The 23,576-nt window shown below is 36.1% G+C and overlaps 1 protein-coding gene across 1 annotated transcript; it reads right to left on the minus strand.

The window, feature by feature from the left end:
* Window positions 1-1,022: 1,022 nt before the first annotated feature.
* LOC110867800 (uncharacterized protein At4g22758) lies at window positions 1,023-7,458 on the minus strand. The gene is made up of 3 exons (XM_022116809.2): window positions 7,138-7,458; window positions 1,510-1,717; window positions 1,023-1,308 (listed from the first exon to the last, which is right to left on the minus strand). Exons 1-3 carry the CDS (start codon window positions 7,348-7,350, stop codon window positions 1,076-1,078), a joined length of 654 nt encoding a protein of 217 aa, XP_021972501.1. The 5' UTR covers window positions 7,351-7,458; the 3' UTR covers window positions 1,023-1,075.
* Between the last annotated feature and the right edge of the window lie 16,118 nt (window positions 7,459-23,576).

Raw genomic sequence — 23,576 nt, forward strand, 5'->3', positions numbered from 1 at the left:
TTGTGATAACACCGGCGCTACGTACTTGTGTGCAAATCCAGTATACCACTCGCGGATGAAACATGTGGCGCTGGACTATCATTTTGTTCGAGAACAAGTCTCCGCTGGTCTTCTACGAGTTATTCATGTCAGTTCTCAAGATCAACTCGCAGACATGCTAACAAAGCCTCTATCTAGGGCGTCTTTTCTCAAGAATCGGTCCAAGATTGGCTTATCCGATGGATCCTCCATCTTGCGGGGGCGTATTAGAGAACATTCAGTATATAAGTCAACGCAACAACTTTAGGAGGGAACTTATATTTGGTTTATATTTGTATTTATGATTGTGATTGTATCTTTGTATATCTTCTCATTATTCCTCTGTAATTGCTAATATCTTAGCTGTAATATGCCTATACATGGCTCAAACTATTGTGAATAATATGCATCGAACAGTTAACCATTTCACCCGCTTTGTATCCGAGGCGTGATACATAATACATGTGTGTGAGCGCACACCCAACCCAACGACCTAATTCCCTTTCCGTTTTTTCTATCCCTCGCTAGAACCATTTATTCTAGACTTCTAGTTCATCGGTTATAGAAGAAAACTTCTGTTGAAGTCTTGGTTCATCTTCTTGTTCATCGAGACGGTTAACTTGATAACTGATAAATCGACAATTCAACTTCGATTCTTTTAACCATGTTTATTATCAGATTTTCTTCCAAACCCCAAACTTAATTGGAGTTCTGTAGCTTCATTTATAATACATATACATGTAATCCACGAATAATCTACATATGCAAATACTTTTGCCTACATACAATGAGTACTGTACATTGTTGGGGGATGTCACCTATCAATACAACCCAATATTTTCTTGTTCATCGAGACGGTTAACTTGATAACTGATAAATCGACAATTCAACTTCGATTCTTTTAACCATGTTTATTATCAGATTTTCTTCCAAACCCCAAACTTAATTGGAGTTCTGTAGCTTCATTTATAATACATATACATGTAATCCACGAATAATCTACATATGCAAATACTTTTGCCTACATACAATGAGTACTGTACATTGTTGGGGGATGTCACCTATCAATACAACCCAATATTTTCGAAATCTTGCTGGACATTTTCATAATCTTCTTGAAACTATTAGAAATAAAATTTGGTAAGACGATGATTGGATTTTGAGGTGGAGAATCGTTTCCCATTGTTGAAATAATCCCAGATCCGGTGAAGCTGGAGTTGTCATTGTTACATTTTCGCATGTAGAAACTCCTGCTACCTATGTCTCCAATCATGTCCGACTTATCCAAACCTATACCACAACATAAAAACTTACCATTATGTTCCCTTGGGTCGCGCATGTAGACTTATATTCAATCTTGCACCCTAAAATCTAAAAAATATTACATATAACCATTGAATTTCAGACAGTTTGTTGTACGTGTGTTTATATTGTTCTCGCAGTTTGTTTATTATACTTTGGTATACAAAGATAAATAAGCAAGAAACTTACAGTGAAGACTGAAATACGATTGGTGCAACTCAAAGGTTGAAAGAGAATGTTGATCTAGTTGTGGACTCCTGCCTTCTGAATTGTATTGTTTCTTGATGATATCCATTGTTTCTTGTACACTTGAACCGAGTTTTAACATTGTACGGACGGGTCCAGGGCTCCCCTCAACTGTTACATTCACCACCACCTTTCCATCTTTATCGTACCCCTACATTTGTTGATTGATCTCTACATTAGTTATCAATTGTGTACTCAAACCAAAGATTAATGGCTAGCTTGTATTCCAACAACACAAACAAATTATCTCAAGTACAACTTAGTTATTAACAATTTTATATTTATTTTTTAATTTGTTTTAATGATCAATAGTAAAACATTGTTTTTGTTAAATATTAATTTAAACCAAGTGTAAATTACCAACAAAAAGTTAGTGAAGGTTGGTTAGAGAGAATAAGGTGTAAGTTAGTGAAGGTTGTAAATTACTAACGAATCTAGCCGTTGATTGAACCGCTTGCTGAAAGCTCGAATCAAGTTGAGCTTAGAAGCAAGCCAAACACAAATCTAAATGGAGTTAATTAAAAAAAAAACAAGTTTGAGTTTCATGCATGGAGTTTGATTAGACTTCCGAGATTAAGTGAGTTTATAACATACATACATACATAAATACACACACATATACATAGGGGCAAATCAAGTACAAGTACAAGTACACCTTAGCATGTAGTGTGCAACTAAGTAGCGCAATTATGTGGCACAGTTTTGAACTAGTGTAAAAATAATTACGCTACTTGTAAAATGAAGAGTAATTATTATTACGCTATTTCAAATTTGTTGCAACGTAATTACAGTATTTATGAAACTATCACCGTAGTTTTTTCCCTTCGCTACATACGTTTTGCACGAAGTTAATAGTTGTAAATTATTCATGAGTCGAACTTAACTTCTAGATTAAATTCGAGTTCAAAAACAGGACAGGTTTGATACATCTTAAAAAATGACCCAAGGTAAAGTTTTGTCAACCTAAGGGTCGGCTTTCCAGCGTATAAGAGAAAATAAGTATAAAGAGTTTGGTGTTTAATATGTGCGAATAGAAAAAATGGACCGTTGTACTTTCAAGTAATTACGTAATAACCTCAATAACAGATAATAAGAATTAACATAAACAAACTATTAAATATAATATAAACAAAAAAATTAACTCCAACAAAACAATTGAATGTAAAAAAAACAAATCAAATAAAAAAAGACACTTACAAATGAATATGCGTTGAGCAATAAACTCGATATTTTACAACTTTTTTCTTCTTTTTTAAGTTTGGGCTTTAGGGCCCCAAACTTGAACATATGAAAAAAAAAAATCAAAGTGCACAAAATGTTACCATGTCTTGAAACAAAGACCCATGTATTAACAAGTAAGCATCGAACTATTAGAGCTACAACAATGTTAATGCTTTTGGGACCGTAAATATTTTATATATAAATATAATTAAAGAAAAAAAATTGGGCCTTGTTCGATGGCACACCCTGCACACTCTCAAAAACGACCATGACGATGAACAGCTTTGGAATGCCAAATGTCAAACATGAATAGCGACTGACTAGGTTAAAGTGTCGATCATGAACAACCCTGGAATGTGAATGTCGAATGTTGATGTTTCATAGTGGCGCTAGATTAAATTTATCGATTAGAAATTTGGAACTAGTCAGATTTTTAGATGGACTATTTTTTTTTCTTTTGCCCAAAATCTTATAGCCCACATAAATTTGAAGCCCAATAAGTGTTAAATTGATATCATCTGGTTTACCAACCGAGTGAATGAGTGAACAAACAGTTAGTTTTATTTTGTTAATTGTCATTTTCGTCCCTGTTCGAGTCGGGGGTCTCACTGGAAGCAGCCTCTCTATTCCTACGGGGTAGAGGTAAGGCTGTCTACATCTTACCCTCCTCAGACCCTACCTTAGCTTTGCTATTGGTGGGATTTACTGAGTATGATGCCTGCCTCATTTTCGTCCCTGTAATTTGTCTAAACATGCCAGTTCATGCCAAATTTTAAATCTGTACCATTTTCATCCCTGATATTCTTGAAACATGTCAATTATGTCCAAAAAAAAACATGAGTTAGCTGCCTTTTCATCCTTGTGGTTTGCCCAATTATTTGATTAAACCTTAGTTTTTTAGACGAAACTGGCATATTTCAAGAATACCAGTGATGAAAATGGTAACAAATTTAAAATTTGACCTGAAGTAGCATAATTGGACAAACTATAAGGACGAAAATGACAGTTAATAATTTGGTTCACAAGTCATTTTAATAATTTAGTGGACTCACTTAATGTTGTTTTTTAGCTCATCATAACTTACGCAGATTCCATAAACTAATTTTGTAAGTTAATAAGTATGTTATATAAAAAATCTTTTTGTTTTAATTCAGTTTTTTGTTTTTGTTTTTTAGCCAAAAAGGTAACAAGTTATTTAAAAGGTAACAAGTCATTTTCAAAACTTAAATAGAATTTTATAACGGACATCTATCCAAGGTCCGAAATACATGATGGTCGTCTAACACAGTAGAGACGATATCAGTAACGTAACTTATGTAACCTCAAAACGAAAGATAAAAGATGAACAAGCAATATAAACTCAGCCATGTAATTTACTCTATAATCAATTTATCCTATTTGTAATAACATCCCATCACATGGTGATTTTAGTTATTGGATTTTACATATTTTTCAAATCCCATGAAAATAAATCAAGATTTAAAAATATATGATAAATTTAATACTTAGCTTAATGGCCCTAATCAGATCTTTAAACTTATAGTTTGATATTTTAATTTCATGTCTAAGTTAACTTTATTACTTATTATTAGGCCATGGGGTGTACGCTAAGGCTATAAGGTGTGATTGGAGCTCCATGGGGCTTTATTAAGTCCATCTAGGATCCACCTCACCTATAGAGCCCCCCTTTAATTTACATGGTGTGGATGGAGCCCATATTAAACAAAATTAAGGAAAAAACATTTGATTAGTTTAAAACTAGTGGGCCCCACCTGTTTGGCGTTACCACTAGTTACCACCATGGCGCCCAAGCCATGGCGCCCCCCTCTTCACTTAGAGGGTGTGGTGATGGAGCCTATCTGGGCGCTATACATGGTGAGGTGGCGGGGATGGAGCCCCCACACCCTCCAGCCTAACATCTAGAGTGTTAACAATGACATGACATGTTAACTAACATTGCAAACCACTCTCTCTTTGTGTTAAAGTGCATTAAATGAGTTATGTGTTAAAATGTTAACCCAATGTTAAGATATTAAATTAATTATTATTTTCTTTTTAGACAAAAACCCAATGTTAAAGTGCATTAAATGAGTTATGTGTTAATATGTTAAAACATTTCCTTAGAATAAGACAAAGTGAAATGAGAAAAAAAAAATTGATGTCACTTAGACAGGTGGGTATGGGGAGGATAGTCTCTTTGGAGACTATCCGTCACGTATGCGCCACGTAATCACGGGAGGAGGATAGTCTCTTTAGGGACTACCCAAGGGTGTGGGGACTAGCTAAGGCTACCCCACCATTAATAATATATATATATATATATATATATATATATATATATATATATATATATATATATATATATATATATATATATATATATATATATATATATATATATAAAGGATGAGAGAGAAGTCAGATGGGGGCCCACCAATCTTGCCCCGTCTCCACCGTCGGAAATCCGACGCTTTTGCCGTGCCGGGCCCCAAGGGGGCGGTGTTTGACGAGGCTAAGGGGGGGGGGGGGGGCGGGACGGCCCTCTGCCGATCCCCATACCCAATGGTCTTAGGGGAGTGGGGGTGGTCACTAGTGATAGAATTCTATCACTCACAAGCGTCCAATCAACTCCTGCCATGTCATCAGCCACTATTCTATCACTCACATCCTTTTTAATGGCAATGATCATCACTCACAACACCTAACAATAAACCCTCACACCCCCTCACATCCATCATTTTTCACGCGTGAAAAAAATAACGGAAATCCATCACATTGAAACTATCACTCGTGAACTAATCAGTGGCGGTGGAAGTTTTGTTTTTCCACGCGTTGTTTTTTCCCCATCACGGTGGAATAACGCGGTGCCCCCAGTGCCCTTAGGTGGAGTTAAGTTAGGTTAAAGTATATTTAGTTTTTCAGTTGCATTTCTTTTTTCATAATTTAGCTCTAATAAATTATCGTTCCAATACAATAACTGTATTCAAGTTACAAAATGTCTCTGGGGTTTGGTCATTTTTGCCACTTTAGTCCAAAACTCAAACATTTTGAATCTGGGTACCTAGGGTTTCAATTTTGTTGTCGTTTTCATCCAAAATCAAAATTTGGTCATATTTTATAGTTAAAATCCAGTTTTTTTTTTTTTTTTTTGTCTTTTTCCTCCTTTTTAATGAAGGGAAAAATGGTCTTTTAACATTTTATTATAACAAATTTAAAAAATCTTACCATTTTGCCCTTCATTAAAAGCGAGGAAAAAGACAAAAAAGCTGGATGTTAACTGAAAAATCTGATCAAAATTTGCTTTTAAATGAAAATGAAAACAAAATAGAAACCACAGAGACATAGATTCAAAATGTTTGAGTTTTAGTTAAGTGACAAAATTAACGAAACCTCAATAACCATTTTAGTAGTTTACTATAAAAAAAAAGTTACTAACTAATGTTGTATTAAATAGTAAAGATCCGATAAAATGTGTATAAAAAACTGTTCCTTTTGTCACCTTTTGTCAATTGTAACTGAAATCTTTTCCGTATCTTTCGTTTACTTTTGTGCAACATGTAAGGAATTCTTTAAAAATAAAATTGCAATATAAGAGTGAAAAAAAAGTACTGATATGCAATATAAAGTTGCATGTTTGGTTTACTAAAATTTAGAGTGACTGAATCCAAATTATATATCTTTTACCTGTAATAAAATTTGTTGGAAATGAAACATGAATTTCAAAATGTTACCTTGATTGAATTAGAGTTTTATAAATCTCTAAACCACCCCCTTCTCAAATTTAGAAAAATTTACAAGCAACATTTGATTATTTGGTCAATTATTCCCTTCATATTTCAAATAATTAGACAAATAATCCTTTTTAAATCTCAATTATCTTAACATTTTCAAACTTTTATGAAAAAAGACTTGTGAACCAATTATTAAACGAAGTTTACTTTCAAGTCATTATTTTCATTCCAATTATCTTAACATATTCCATTTCAAAAAAAAAAAAAAAAAAAAAAAACAAAAAAAAACAAAAAAAAAAAAAAAAAAAAACAAAAAAAAAAAAACAAAAAACAAAACAAAACCCATAGGATTAAATCAATTCCAAAGACACAAAATGAAATAGACAGGAGAACATTTGCATGCCATTACTCCTAATTTTTTTGAACGGCTAGAACATCCGGAAGCCTTTGACCTTTGATCACCCTGGTTACGAGTAGGATTTCAAATTCCAAACCAAACAACAATTTAAACAAATGCCAAAAAGAAATAAAAATAGTTAAAACCCAAATAACAATTATGTTTATAAACTCACCCAAATCACCAATTTATAAAACAAACCATGTAATATTATCAACTAACCGGTTTCAATTTGGCCGGAGAATAAGTCCGGCGCTGTACAATGAGTCCGTCATGATCGTCGTCCACACCATCAAGGTTCAACAAAGAAGGCTCCGAGTTGCATCTCTTAATCAGCACTCGCCGGCGGAGTGTGTGAGAAGGTTGTGATTGTGATGTTCTGGTTGTTGTTCTCCGGTGTGACGGAATTATTCCCCGGAGTGAGTTATGTGACATCAGTTGTGGATAATTAGAAGGGGGTTGAGTAATTAGATACAGATGAATAATAATATTTATGGTTGTGGTATATAATATAGCTTTGGGAATGATGAGACCGTTGCTTGTGGAGGTAAGTTTTCATTTTTCAACTTCGGTTTCTTGGTGCGTTTATATACTTAATAATTTTTTTAGTCTTGTTTTTTTCTTAATATTTATATAATTGTGTATATAATGCATTATACTACCATAGTATAGCAATATCAAGGTTGAAAGTAAACGTCTAGAGATTGAGATATAGATGTGTGAGTAGAATTATATACGGTACTAGGTTAGAACTCTGTTTATTATACGAGTTAAATAAATGTAATTTTATATATTAAATAATAAAAAGATATATCTTTATGAACCCCGTATATTGTACGGGTTAAATAAATATAATTTTATATATCAAATAATAAAAAAGTTATATCTTTAAAACGATTTGTATTACACAAATTAAATAAATATAAATTTTTATACTAAATACTAAAAACATCGTATCTTTAAAAAAACTCGTGTATAATCGGGTTGAATAAATCTACCAAATAATAAAAAAATAGATCCTTAAAAGCCCCGTATTACACGTGTTGAATAGATCTAAAAAAGTTATATCTCTAAAAATCATGTGTATTACACAGATTAAATAAATACAATTTTGTATAGTAAATACTAAAAACGTCGTATCTTTAAAAAAACTCGTGTATAATCGGGTTGAATAAATCTACCAAATAATAAAAAATTAGATCCTTAAAAACCCCGTATATTACACGTGTTGAATAGATCTAAAAAAAGTTATATCTTTAAAAACCATGTGTATTACACAGATTAAATAAATGTAAGAGTTAACTTTCGTTTTGCTCCCTGTGGTTTGGTCATTTTAACGGTTTTGCTCCAATAGTTTAAAAATAGTCATTTTCCTCCCTGATCTTTCGAGTTTGTCGCCTATTTGCTCCCTAATGTTTCGAGTTTGTCGTCAGTTTCCTCCCTGATGGAGTTAGAGGCAGGGAGCAAAATGATGATAGGTTAGAAAAATCAGGGAGGAAAATGACTATTTTTAAACTATTGGGGCGAAACCGTTAAAATGACCAAATCACAAGGAGCAAAATGGAAGTTAACTCTAAATGTAATTTTGTATATTAAATACTAAAAACGTCGTATCTTTAAAAAAAACTCGTGTATAATCGGGTTGAATAAATCTACCAAATAATAAAAAATTAGATCGTTAAAAACCCCGTATATTACACGTGTTGAATAGATCTAAAAAAGTTATATCTTTAAAAACCATGTGTATTACACATATTAAATAAATGTAATTTTGTATATTATATACTAAAACCGTCGTATCTTTAAAAAACTCGTGTATAGTCGGGTTGAAAAATCTACCAAATAATAAAAAAAAAAAAATTATATCCTTAAATCTAATTTTACATAGCAAATGATAAAAAAAAGTTCTATCTTTAAAAACTTCGTGTATTGCACGGGTTATATAAATGTAACTTTGTATAGTAAATAATAAAAAAATATATTTTTAAAAACCCCGCGTTTTACACAAGTTGAGTAAATATAATTTTGTATACTAAATAATAAAAAAATACATTTTTAATAAATTAGGATAACATTTAATATTAATTTATTTTTTATATATTTAATATAAGATAAGTAGGAAAGAGAGGTATTTGTTTTAAAGATATATTAAATTAATAATTTAGATTTGAGGATAATATTATATTAAAGTATGATAAGATTTAATATTAATTTATTATTTATTTAGTTAATATAAGTTAAATATAGATTTAAAGATATCTTCAATTAATGACACGTGTTTAAAAACTGATTTCTTTTATTACAGTAGATAGATAAGAGTTAATAGGTAAAAAAAATTATGTTGAAAATAGAGCATTTAATAGCACACAAACAAAAGCATAGCTATATAAAAAAGTAAAATGATAAAATTGTTATTGAGGTTTGAGCAATTTTTATGTGTTATATCCAAAATAAGGGAGGAAATGGCACTTATGGCTACTACTTTTGTCCTGATCAATCAATCGGCGTTATGTCAAATTTATTACAAACTACCTTTACACTAGCGATGTCTTACCCTTGCACCACAAAGTACTCTTGAACCATAGACCTCACTCCTTTACCCATCTTACCAATCACACACACATCATTCAAGAGATGGACCCCACTCTCAAATCTTTCTTTCCGTCCCTCACACAGGTTCCTCTACCCGGAAACATAACCCGCCAAGCCTACCCTTAAGGGTGGCGACGGTGTTCTAGCACGGGTTCATACATGGATGTGGTACCCGTAAGGGTGCCCCGTCCCCCTAAGGATTTTTTTTTTATTTTTTTTTTGTAACTAGGCCCCATGAGGTTTGAACTTTATTGCCTTTTTCATCCAAATGACTAGCCTAGTTAAAATGTATCGTTAACTCAGGGGCGATTTTTGAAATTCCCAAACCTTATGGACGATTTTAACAATTTACCCACTTATTCTATTATTTTTTATCTTTAAATAATGCACATATATATACATACTTAATTTTTTAATTTTCTTTTATACCTTTAAATAAATAATAATAAATTAATGATGTTGGTACATTTATATATATACACACACTTATTTTTTAAAAAAAAATATTATTGTCACCTTTAAATAAAAATAGTAATATAATAAATTAATAATGTTAGGTACGAAGGGAGGGACTAGTGGTACTAATGTTTGGTATGAGGGGAGATGGGTTATAAGTGTCGAGATAGACCGGGGTGGCTGTGGCTGTGGCGTTGATTGAGGGGGTGGAGGCTGATAAGTGAAACGCCTTGTATTTCCGTATTCCTATTTTTAGAAAGTTCATATTCGCATTCTATTTTTAGAAACCTTACATTCATATTTCAATTCTAATATCACAATTCGAGGCATTAATCTTAATGGAATTCATGTTTTATACTTATCATGTTAATATCCACACTTGTTCGTTATCCAAACAATCATCCAATACGCGTTTATGAGCGAAACCCAGACTCATTATACTTTTGGAACGTCACTTATATGTACATCACACTTACATCATACTTTGATACACTTACCATGCTTGAAAAATAGCAAAAACACAAGTTTGTAACTCAAATATCAAACAAACCAGAGCTCAGGGCCAAAATTGTCACACCCCAACCGATGGCGGAAACATCGGAATGATACAAAAACGAGATTGTAAGAGACACCACAACCACTAATTGTGACAAGTATTTAAAACTATGTTTTCATTTCATTGCTAACGGTTCAAGTACATAATTTGGAAACAGAAGTACAACAAGGTAACATAACGACTAAACTACTACACATGGATTAAATTTTTGTGTGTTTCTAGTCCTTCCTACTAGATTCTTTTCAACGTGACATCATCAAGATCCTGCAATATATATTAAAGTAACATGTCAACACTTAAAGCATTGGTGAGCATACAAGTTTGACTACTAGCATAAGTATAAAGTTTTTTGATGAAATCCACATGGCAATAACATATACTAAGGCATAACATAACATGAACTAGCATGCATCACATACGTGTCAACCCAAAGATTCCACTAGCGTAATCTTGTCATCGCAACGACAAGACCGTTTTTGTATGTATAAACTTAACATGACCACAAGAATACGGGCAGTGTGCTACTCCTATAGCGTTATATATGTTAATGTAGGCTCGTATGAAGTTAATGACAACGTATAGTGCAAGAATGGCTTCCAGCATGCATGTATTTCTAAAGTATAAATGTATAAAGCATGTATAACGGATTCGTTTGTGTGGATTAAGTATTTGCAAGTGTGTTTATGTGAGTTTTAATATGGTATATATATATATATATATATATATATATATATATATATATATATATATTGCACCCAAAAGTGTAAAAAAAACAGAAAGACGGTCATGTATACTCACGTAAGTGAGTTGGAAGAGTTCTTGAGTTTGGAACACCGAAGTTACCCTAAGAGGGAAACAATGGTGTGTGAGTTGCGGTTTTTGTTTAACGGATAAGATTCGGAATTTAAAAGTTAACGTATTAGGAATGTAAATTAGGGTACCATGAGAATGGTCATGCAGTGAGGTAGGATGAATTCCATCCTTTTAACCTCATTATATGTTCACCAAAGTACAAAATCATCAACTTTGTTGATGATTTCGGTTGGTCATGAATATGAACTAAAAATTAAAATTACATAAACTACTAAATACTAAAACAACCAAGTGAGCAAGCTAGATGCGTGCATCCCAAACATGGAAAATGTTTGGGGAAGTTTTGTAGCCTTGTCCCTTTAATGGAAATTGTTTTAAGACTTAGTGTATGAATCTAAGCTAAAAGTATGAACAAGTGAGGTAGTGGAACAAGTTTGGAGAGCCAAGGCTTCCATGGTTCACACATTCACCAAAACACAAGTCTTTCAACATTTAATTGTGAAAGCTTGGATGGTTCCAACACTTTTGAAGTCACTTGGGACTTTTGGGCAGAATTTTATGAAGGTTTTGAGCCTTGTTTCTTGTGGAAATCAACTACAACACAAACCCACAAATATGAGCTTAGTTGGGAGCATGGTGGGTACAAGATTCCACTAAGTTTCAAGTAAAATATACATGAAATAAAAAGATACATCAAAGCATAACTTTTATACTACTTTGGACCTCAAATGTGGTGAGGTTCCATCTTAGTTTGCCATGGAAAACTTGTGAAAACCTTCCTAGAGTTTGTCCAAGTAGTTTGAAAGAAGAAATGAAGAAGAAAGATGAAGAAAAGTGAGTGAAAACTCACTTAGAACACTTAGAGTTTTCTGCCTAAAATGGAGAAATTTTTGATGATTTTGAATGCTTAGAGTGATTTGTAGGGTGTGTAAAGGTGTTAGGAAGGTGTGGGAGACATATATTTATAGTTGAGGATTAGGGTTTGAGTTTAAAGAAGGTTGGAAGGTGACTGGGGGAGAAAGGAGGTGGAAAGGGTGAAATCTGATTGGCTAAAGAAGGGTGGAATGTGATTGGAGGAGAAAGAAGGTGGAAAAGGTTGAAATCTGATTGGCTAAAGAAGGGTGGAATGTGATTGGGGGAGGAAGGAGGTGGAAAAGCTTTTAGTTTTGCTCATTTTTAGTCCTTGCACTTTGTAACTAGGTTATTTTATGTCGTTTTCTTGCATTTTAATTGTTTTTATGTATCCAAAGTGTATTGTAAGTCTTGGTTTTACGTATAAACACGTATTAAAAGATTGATTGCGTATATAAAAGAAATATGAAAGGTAACATGTGTATCTATAAAACGAATTCCATTATGATCAAAGCCTCGGATTACAAGATTGGAAATGAACCATGAATACGACACGATTACAAGTTTCTAAAAATAGAAATATGAATACAACTTTCTAAATAAGGAAAGTACATAAATGTGAAGCGTTACAAAAATGCTAAAACCAAACCTAGGCAAAAGCCCGTCGCAGGCGGCGGGGGACTAACCCCTTTCTCACCGCGAGTGGCGATGAGTATTATTTCGCATGATATACACTAAATTGCACATGTTTTAGTCCATCATGTTACTCCCGTTTTACGCGTTTTTTTTACTACAAATTCGATGTTTAGGTACTTAATTGTGTACTTTTTGGTTTTCAGGTCTTAAACAATGTGTACTTTTTGGTTTTCAGGTCTTAAACTTTTGGTTTTCAGGTCTTAAACGATGTTCCACGGGCATTTTGGATCAAAACAACATAATCCGCTGAAGATACAGGTCATGAACGACCGTGCACTCCACCTGTAACACCCCGTGTTTCGAAAGTCAAAGTCAAATTTAAAGTCAAGATTGAAGTCAAAGGAAGAAAAGATTGCTAATTGCAATCTGTCACTCCTTGCTCAATTCCTATTTTGACTTCTTTGACTTGTAGTTAATCTAATTATTTTATCGCATTAGTTGTATTATGTGGAGTACTTGTTAATAATCGAGATTTATCGCCTGTTTATCGCATGTTTTATCGCTTATCGCATCGCAATCGCATCCGCAGCTCGATTTATGCATTCTGGATATTGTTTTACGTGTGTGCTACTTGTGTGTTACTTGTGCGTGTTTATTATATTTATGTTGTGATGATTAATCAAAACGCAATCGCAACGCTATCGCAATCGAATCGCAAACGCTAAACGCAAGATATTTAGGATGATTGTATGTTAGATATAGTAGTTGGGATTAATGAGGAACTCTATCGCATCGCAAAACCCAACACGCGAATCGAAACATCAAAACTCGTCGCGCCGAACACTCGAATCGAGTGGCCGACCGATCGAGTGGCCAACCGATCGAGTTGCCACCCGATCGAGTTGCCACCCGATCGGGCTGCCACCCGATCGACCAGTCACATTCCCCACTTTCCTTTTTGGGAAACCCTATAAATAAATACCCTTCATATGTCACATCACTTGATGTGACAGCTCTCACTTGACCCAGCTCGCTCCAGCCCACTTTTCTTCCGATTTCTCGCGATTCTTGTAAGTTCTCAACCTAAATCTTGTACTTTCTTGATCTACACGCACTCCTACACCTTTCTATCTTTTGAATCTTAACTTTTAACCGTGAAATCACTAGATTTAAGGTGTTCTAGGATGATGTCATCATGGGGTTCTCATGAACTTCATGTTTTGGCTTCAATCCACCAAGAACAACTTAGATCTGAACGATTTCCACATGAATAAACAAAGATCTTTCATAGATCTGAACATAATCAAGGTGGAAAGGATTGAAAGATGGTTTTCTAACTTTCTTTCAACTCTTTTACACTCAATGCACTCAAAACCGATAGAATCGGAGCTTGTTCTGATCTTCTAGTCCTTCTTAGTGTTGTGTTGGTTCAAGATCTGGATTCTATCCAAGAGACTACCGATTTCGGGTTAAACATGAAACACCGTCTCGGACAAGACAACTGGTCGGACTAGGGTAATTCCTATCCAATCGGGTTACTTGAGCCATGACGAGGTTCTGTTGGTTAGCACGTTATCAAAGCGTCTCGAACAAAACACAAACTATCAAAAACAACCAAGTGTAAAGACGATCAGGTCAACTAGGACGGATTGTCGTCCGATCAGATTGTCGTCCAATCGGATTGCCACCCGATCAGACAGCCACCCGATCGGCTTGCACCTTGGTCCCACACCTAACTTATTTTTTCAACTTTGGGGTTGTGAATATCGAACGGATTGTCGTCCGATCGGATTACCATCCAACCATGTGATGTTTGGACTTCAACACTTAAACAATTTTCAACATGTTCAATACATAAACAGTTCCAAACGGATTGCCACCAGATCGGATTGCAATCCGATCGAGTGACAAACTGCTGTGAACTTGTTCTCACTAAAGTGTCCTACTAATCGGATCGTCGTCCGATCGAGCCGCCGTTCGATCGACTGACCTGAAAGGTAGAGATATTTCTCTGTTTTCAAAATGCTACAACGAAAACTTCAAAAGTCAAGCCATCATACACAAACACATCCATCCCAAACGAGGTAACAATCCAATCGAATGGTCACCCGATCGACTGGCCATCCGATCGGATTGCCATCCGATCGGATTACGTGCGATCCGTTGATACCTTGCTCCGTTTTACGCGTCGCTTATCGTTTATGCTATCGTTCTGATCAGGGTAAACTTACTCTAGCGCTCCCTTCAATCCATCATCTCTGTGAGTATACTCGAACCCTTTTTGCTTTATGCACTTTTGGGTGTTACATACGTTACATATTCTAAATCACATCGAACACACTACGCAACACTTTAACGCTAACCGCTACTGCATGTTATACGTGACTCAATGAATTCTTGTTTATTATGTTTACACATGGATTGTTGTCTACCTGCCTTAGCAACGATAATACTATAGTTTGGACTCAGCACCTGTTCACTCAGGGGTTGTTTAGGACAGTTAATCACATGGTTCACAGTGGTGAACATGCATTACGAACTGCCTTGCGCAGTCAACCCACAGTCATTGGTATTGATAGGATCATGTCGATAACTTATGTGCTTCATTTCACACGTTGTACGTGCTGGTTATGCGTAAACGATTTCGAACACTATTATATCTATTAAACTTGTATACTCACCTTTACACTATGTGTATTGACTTTTACTTTAACGTATGTGGCAGGTGCTTAAGATGTTAAAATGCTTGGCTTGCTGTGAAATCGTGGCTAGGAAAGAGTCTAGAAACCAAGACAATTTATTTTTATTTGAAATCTGAGTTGTCGGAACAGAACTATTTGTCTTGATTATTGTCTGTAATAACTATGCTACTTGTTATGTCATGGTATGGGACGTGATGCTTAAATAATTGGTAATCGTAGTTGTTATGGAAACTTCTGGACAATCTGTTTCGCTCAGTGCCGCGCCCCGATGATTCCGCCATCGGTTAGGGTGTGACAGATTGGTATCAGAGCCAACTATAGGGAATTAGGCAAGACTCGACCTAGTCCGGGTCGATGTCTTAGAACGACCTCGTCTATAGTCTAAGTACCAACAGACCGACTTGTGCAAATCCTTAGGGGTTTTGTACGAGCTTACTTGCTATATCTCGCTATTCTCGCTTGCACTACACTATCACTGCACTCTCATTTTCGAAAGTGAACAAGTGATTAGGTCGAGATTAGGTGTGAAAACCGCAAACTCTCGACTAAATTACTTGTTCGACCCGCATTTTTATCTATAAACACGAGAATTTGCGTTGAATCAGGAGTGAAATCCGTACTTTAACGCAGATTTTCTTCTCTATTTTAACAAAACGAGAACGAAGTTGTTAAGTCAGGGGTGAAACCCGAACCTTGACGACTTGTTCCGTTCTTATTTTTGGCTTTATAAAACTCTCACCAAAGTCTCGACAGACTCCAAGGACTTGAAGTCACGCTTTAACTAGAAGGATGCGTGCTATTCGCCCATATTCGAGGCGAGAGCACAGTCCCGAAGGCCAAGAGTATGTACCAAAAAGTCTTTGTGAATAGTCGAATCACCTTGGGTAGTCAATTTCTAATAGCCTAAGACAATCTATATTCGATTTCAATCTCGCATTTTCGCCGATTTTTATGTGTTTCGATTCTGAGCCCGTAACAGCTGACTCTGATATTCGCCGATTTTATGCGTTTATGTGTGGTTTTACCTGTTTATGTGTTTCGATTTTTGGTGATTTACTCGCTTCTCGTTTTCGCTTCGATCAACACACACGAATCATACTACACACCTATCTCGATACGCCGACAAATCGTTGCTCGCTTATGCTATGCTACACACTGTGTACTCGCAATCGCTATTCTCGAAGGCGCGTGACTTTGAATGATAGGTTTCTGTATTCTGACTGCTTCTATGTGCTTCTATGTGCCCTATGTGCCTTACGTGTTTACGTGCCTATGTGAATCTGTGCTTATGTGCCTACATGTTTATGTGTTATATGATCGTGTTCCTGAGCTTTAGTAGTATTAGGTGTGTGAGGTGAGATTCGATTTTATTGTGTTTGAGTCCTGTGGTGATGTCCGTTGCAGACAATGTCGTCATCTGGATCCCTCCACTCTCGAACTGCCCGCCAAAACCAGAAAGACAAACGCCTTGCTGCTCTCGTCGCTAAACAGATCGCGAAAGTTATTCCTCAAATCTTTAGCGATCTGCAAGCGAATACCAGCAAGTCTTCTAAAGAGTCTAGGACGGATTCGCCAAAGTCTGTTTTTAGCTTCAAGCAGTTCAAAGCTTGTGGTCCAAAAGAATTTACTGGCGAAGATGGCCATACGGCCTTGTTTCAATGGTTTTATTCGATCGAGGTCACCCTGCGCTAGAGTAGTTGTCCTGATAATCTCCGCACTCTGAACACCACCGGTGTCTTCCAGTCCCGCGCTTTAGACTGGTGGACCGCCGAGAGAAACAAACGTGGAAATGATGCAGCTTACGGTTTGGCATGGGATGAGTTGAAGAACGTCATGTTGGAAGAGTTCTGCCCTCCCCATGAGCGCCAAAAGTTGGAGGATGAATTCTGGCATATCAAGCAGAAAGATGGTGATAACACAGCTCTGACTGCTCGCTTCAAGCAGCTCAGTATCATCTGTCCTGATCAAGTGAAGACGCCTGAGATCACAATCAAGAAATACATCCGTGCTCTGCCGGACTGTATGGCTGATTTTGTTTAGGCTGCCAAGACACCTACCATCGAGGAGACTTATCTGCTCGCCGCTGAAATCAATGACAAGCGCGTCAAGGCTGGTGTCTGGGACAAAGCCTCGAAGAACCTGCATCAAGCTACAACCGCCACCACCGCTGAAACTACCACCGTTGCCCCGCAATCATCGAAGTCCTCTCGTCGTAAGAGGAAGAATGCCAACCAGAATTGTGCTGTTACCACCGCTGCTCCACTCCAAGCTGTTCCAGCTCAGCAACCGCCGCAACAACAACAACACCGACAAGCTGCACCAATTATCTATGCGCCGCCTGCAAAGCGTGCGTATACCGGTCCTCATCCTGCCTGCCCGACATGCACTTACCATCACCCGGTGGGTATAGCCTGTAGATATTGCATGCATTGCAATATGTATGGCCACTTCACCGCCAATTGTCGAACCGGCCCCCGCAACGCCGCAACTCCAGCTCCTGCTCAGCAAGCTCTTCTCACTGCCCCTCAGGGTCAACAACAAGCAGCTCCAGCACCCGCGGTCCATGCTAGAGCGTGCTTCACATGTGGTGATCCCAACTGTTGGTGCAGTTGTCTGTCGACTACATCTTTGTTCGAGTCTTAGGTTAGGGCTGATTGTATAGTGAACGGAAATCGAGAACATATGTATTTGATAGGTCCGCTTATGTGTCATATATGTAGGATCGCTCATATGATCATAAACTTGAAGGTTCGCTTATTTGATCATATGAGGTTCGCTTATATGGACTTGTCCATATAAGCGAACCCATGACTCCTATATATAGGTATGTCATTTGAGCGATTCTAGCAGTCAGTGTGTATGTAAAGGCGAAGCCCTGCCAGTTTGTCTCCAGAGCTTGTAATTTGTCAGTAGATCAATAAAAGAGACGTTAAATAGTGAAATCAAGCTGAACAAAGATAGAATCAATGAATTCCGCCTCTGATTCTGTCTGAGCACTCTTCTGATTGACTCGTCAGGTCATATAACGATCCTACATGTGGTATCAGAGCTCAGGAGGAAGAGTTCTTACCGTTTAGCTCGTTTTCGCTCAAAAATTCTGATTTCTACACCTTCTTTTATCAGTTCAGGGAGTTTTACCGGTCAAAATTGAATCAAAATTTCACAGATTGTGTATTATTAGACATAGACAAACCCTTGAAAGTTTCGGACCAAATTACGGACTAAAAATGGGTCAAAATAGCTTCGAACTTAGGTCCGCTTATTCGGACAGTGGATAGGTTCGCTTATTCAGACACATTTTAGTAGGTTCGTTCCAAATTGCACCTAGGTTCGCTCAATAGATCCGCTTTTAGATACATATTGTGTTTAGGTCCGCTCCAAATTGCTCTTCAGGTTCGCTTGAGAGTACATCTAAGTGGTTCGCTCATTGGATTGTGATCAGGTTCGCTCGTGAGGTTATCATCTGGTTCGCTCTTGGGTTGTTGAGCTGGTCCGCTTATTGGGTATTGGTCTGGTTCGCTCATAGTTGTTGATCTGGTCCGCTCATTGGACTAATTGTGGTTCGCTTATTTGAATACAAGTTGGTCCGCTCTTGTGAACAACTTTGTAGATCCGCTTTTGTGAACAACTAAGATTTGTCGAAATTGTTTAGGAAAAATGGCAATGAGGTTTGATGAGCAGGAAAACAATAATCTTAAAAGGTTGAATGATTGGTATCGAGGATATCTTAGTAGTTCTTATCAGAAATTGCCTAAAGAGGTTTGGTGTGAACGTTTCGAATGTTTTCTGAGTAAGAAAGATGAAAACTTGGATGATTTGGAGAAATGTTTTGATCGCTTGATTGACTATTTGAAGGATAATCAAATAGTAATAACAGAAGCTGATAAGACATCAAAGTTTGCTAATGGATTATCAGCTGAATGGGATGATTGCTTGAAAACTTTGAGAGAAAAATATAATTTTTCACAATTATCTCTGAATAAATTCATTAGAAAACTTAAAAGTCACGATTATGAGAAGTATCAAAAGAAGAGAGAGATATTGGATAAGATAAAAATGAATTTGGAAGATTTGAGTTTAGATGTGATAAAAGAAATAAACAAAAGAATCAATGTTTGTTGGACAGCAAAAAGAAATTTGATATATGATATGAAAAGAGGTTGTTATATTGATGATAATGAAAATCCTATTGATTTTGTTACAATCTTTGGTGCAGGTACATATAAGATAGAGAAAGAACAAGTGTCAAAGGTTGAAGAATCTGTGAAGTATGAAACTTCAAATTCTGCATCAGTGTGCTTCAAATGTGACAACTTCAAGACTGAGAATGACAAACTCTTGAAGGATGCGGAAAGTTTGACATCGAAAATCAAGAAGTTGGAAGACGAGAAGCAAGCTGATATTAAACAGATTCTTATGTTGCAGGAAAATTGTGAGAAACTGAAAGCTGAAAATGATAAACTGTTGGATGGTTTGAACAGTTTGAAATCTGAAAACAAGTTTTTGAAAGAAAAAGAAAAGGACCTTGAAAGTAAAAAGAAATCGTCAGAAAATGAAGATTTCTGGATAAAACTAGAGAACAAAAATCTGAAAGCTAATGAGACAAAATTTCAAGAACAGATAAAAGTTTTGGAAAGTGAAAAGTCTGTTCTTGAAAACTTGAAGAATGTGAATGAAAAATCAATCAAGTCTCATCTTGAAAAAATATCTCAGCTTGAAAATGAAGCCGAGAATTCAAGAAACAAGATTGATGAACTTGAAAAGAAATTGATAGGTTTTGTGACTGCATCAGACAGTGTGAATTTTCCCTGTTCAAAACCAATCAATTCAGTTCCAATAAGTGACAATGTCACAAACTTTGACAATGTCAAAGTAGAAGATTGTGATGAGAAGTCTGATGATGTAAATGAAAAATTAGAAAAACAAAAATTGTTTTTGAAATTAAAAGAAAAATTTCAGAAAACTGTTCTACAATCGACTGAAAAAGGTGAATGTTCTAAACAAAGACCTTTGAAGAAGAAAGTGGAACAGAAAGAAAAAGATAATAAAAGTTCATCAGATCGATCATCCAATCGTAGTGAAAAATTACAAAAAGTAAAAAATGAAAACTCAAAAATTGTTGGTAATAAGTGGTGCAGGTCGGACCACAGTGCTCAAAAGCCAAATCCAGCAAAATGAGGAAGGAATATCACCAAGCCAGACAATGCTATGATCTGAGCGTTTGGTGTGAAGGTGATACATGGTACGATAACAGAGTGTGTTACCAATGTGGTTATCAAGGACACATTGCTGTTAACTGCCAGAGAAGGAAATATGAGACCAGAAGATGTTACAGTTGTCAAATCAAAGGTCACATTGCCAGAGATTGCCCAAGGAGATCGAATGAAAGATTGAGGGCTAAGTCTCAGAATTTGGCAAAAATTCCAGTCAAAGTCAAGCCCCATGAACAGAAGGTTCTAAAATCTAAAGTTCAAGATCAGACAAGTCAAGAAAAGAAAGTTAAACTTTCACAGGGGCAGAAAGACAGACTGAGGAAAAAGAGGAAGAAGACGAGAGAGTATCTCGAGAAGATTTTGTCCTCGGGATCATCTATTGATAAAAATAAAAGTTCTGATGAATCGACTTCTTCGAATGTAAAGTCAAGTCAGGCGAATTCATCAGATACAAATCTGAGGACAAAAGAGGAAAAGAAGAAGATGAAAGGTGTCGGCGATGAATCTGGCTCATCTAAGTCAGACAAGCCACACTCAGGCAATGATTCTGGTTCGTCAAAGCTAGAGGAGCCAGTGGTTGAGGTAAAAAAGGAGAATTCAGGTTTAACAATGGATGATGCAAATTTTCCACCATTGTTGAACAAGAATTCAAAATCACCCAAGGACCGTCAGGCTTGGGTGAATCTGTTTAAATGAAAAACCTGACTTGCCAGAGTTCCCAGGTTGGTAAGCGTGGAACATGAATCGGCATATTTCTTGAGAAATTTCACTTTGGTGATTTTTCGCCTCAAATGTGGTAAATCAGGGACATTAAGTTGTACTTGATTTTCTACAAATGTTGTTTGGGTTTTGAAACTGAAATTGTAAAATCTGTCATGCGTGTGTAGAAAACAATGTGATGAGTAACCCCGAACCTACAAGTGTTTTGAGATCATAATGGGAAAATAGTTTGTTGAGAGGGGGAGTTCTGATTGTTTACGTCAAGTGGATGGCGAATCGAAGCAATTCGATATCATGTTGTCAAGCTTTGTATAGTTTGTTTCAAATTTTCCCAGAAAATCAAAATTGAAACATATTTTGATTTTAGGGGGAGTAAAATTTTTAAAAATTAAAAAAATTGAAAATGTCAAAAACATTGAAAAATTAAAAATGAGTTTTTGGTGCGAATAAGAGGAAATGATAGTACATCAGCTAGACTGGCACAGTACGCTAAAGATTTGTAATGTATAAATGCAATTAAGCAGTCTCGCTAAAGATGTGCCGATAGGTTTTCACAGAATTAGTAGATCAGTTTGGGATATAAATATAAATTTCACTTGCGTCTACATGGGGAACACCTCCAGGATATATAGGTAACCCCTGAAATCCTGTTTGAAGGGTCCCGTATTGTGAGATACTAGGTCTTTATACTCAGTGATATCTGGGGTATTATCCCGGGACTTCTGCTGTATGGAAATACTGACCTAGTCCCCGGATAATACTTTCTGCAAAAATCTTTGAAATACAAGCTCGCCCTCAGCAATTTGATTAAACAATAAAATTGATAATCTTTGCTGTTGTAACAAAAGATCCTCTAAAGGGGACCCACCTAAAGTCGAAGCCGTCATCTCTCTGCGTATACGGAAGTATCGACCTGAGCTCTCACGGCCCTCGCACATAACCCCTTAACAGATATCAGCTGTGGTATACTCACCTGTAAGACTGAATACTGGGGTCTGGATACGGGAGTATATTCTGAGGTGGGACACATGTAGATGTTTAAGTTCTAAAACACTAATTTTGTATCCCGAACAGGTTGAACTTTTTGTGAAAATTTAAGTGGATCAGAATATCGGCAATCTATGCGAATTGTTTAAAAGCTTAAAATGAATTAACAGCTTAACGGTGCTAGTGTCTAGTCGGCAGCTGATATGATCCTCTTGCACGAACTCACAAAAATACGTTTGTACATATTTCATCTCTGCATTTAATTTTTGCATTTGTGTTTCATATTTGAAAAATTCAAAAAGATTTTCGACAACTGATATTGAAGAGTTGAAATTCAAAATCTTAAAGGCTAAACATGATGAACAAGAGGTTTGGTTAAATTGGTTTGAAGTGTTTAATCAGATTTTGGAAAGTTGAATAGGTTTTAAATGTGAAAAATTCTTGAATATTCTTAAATGATTAGTTGATTCATTAAGTTGAATCACAATTGTGTTTGTTTGAAGAAGTTTAAATTGATAAAGCCAGGAGTTGATTTCAATGGTGATAACAAATTCCAGACAGCGATCCCAGCATGATGATAGGGGGAGTCTGATGAAAGTTAGAGCCAGAGAAAGATCCAGGTATTTAATTCCAGGAAGAGTTCCTGAAGAAGACCGATTAAGAGTGAAGAGCTGTAAAGGTTTGAAGACTCTCACTGAAGATTCCGTCAACATTCAAGGGGGAGTCTGTTGGTGCAGTTATCTGTCGACTACATCTTTGTTCGAGTCTTAGGTTAGGGCTGATTGTATAGTGAACGGAAATCGAGAACATATGTATTTGATAGGTCCGCTTATGTGTCATATATGTAGGATCGCTCATATGATCATAAACTTGAAGGTTCGCTTATTTGATCATATGAGGTTCGCTTATATGGACATGTCCATATAAGCGAACCCATGACTCCTATATATAGGTATGTCATTTGAGCGATTCTAGCAGTCAGTGTGTATGTAAAGGCGAAGCCCTACCAGTTTGTCTCCAGAGCTTGTAATTTGTCAGTAGATCAATAAAAGAGACGTTAAATAGTGAAATCAAGCTGAACAAAGATCGAATCAATGAATTCCGCCTCTGATTCTGTCTGAGCACTCTTCTGAT

This window comes from Helianthus annuus, chromosome 7, assembly GCF_002127325.2.
Source record: "Helianthus annuus cultivar XRQ/B chromosome 7, HanXRQr2.0-SUNRISE, whole genome shotgun sequence".
NCBI classification, from domain to species: Eukaryota; Viridiplantae; Streptophyta; class Magnoliopsida; order Asterales; family Asteraceae; genus Helianthus; species Helianthus annuus.

Coding starts and splice junctions, on each gene's coding strand:
- LOC110867800 (XM_022116809.2), bottom strand. CDS start 7,350: ATGTCACATAACTCACTCCGGGGAATAATTCCGTCACACCGGAGAACA. Junction 1,718..7,137: donor CTCCGGCCAAATTGAAACCG/GTTAGTTGATAA, acceptor CAACAAATGTAG/GGGTACGATAAAGATGGAAA. Junction 1,309..1,509: donor ATCGTATTTCAGTCTTCACT/GTAAGTTTCTTG, acceptor GTTGTGGTATAG/GTTTGGATAAGTCGGACATG.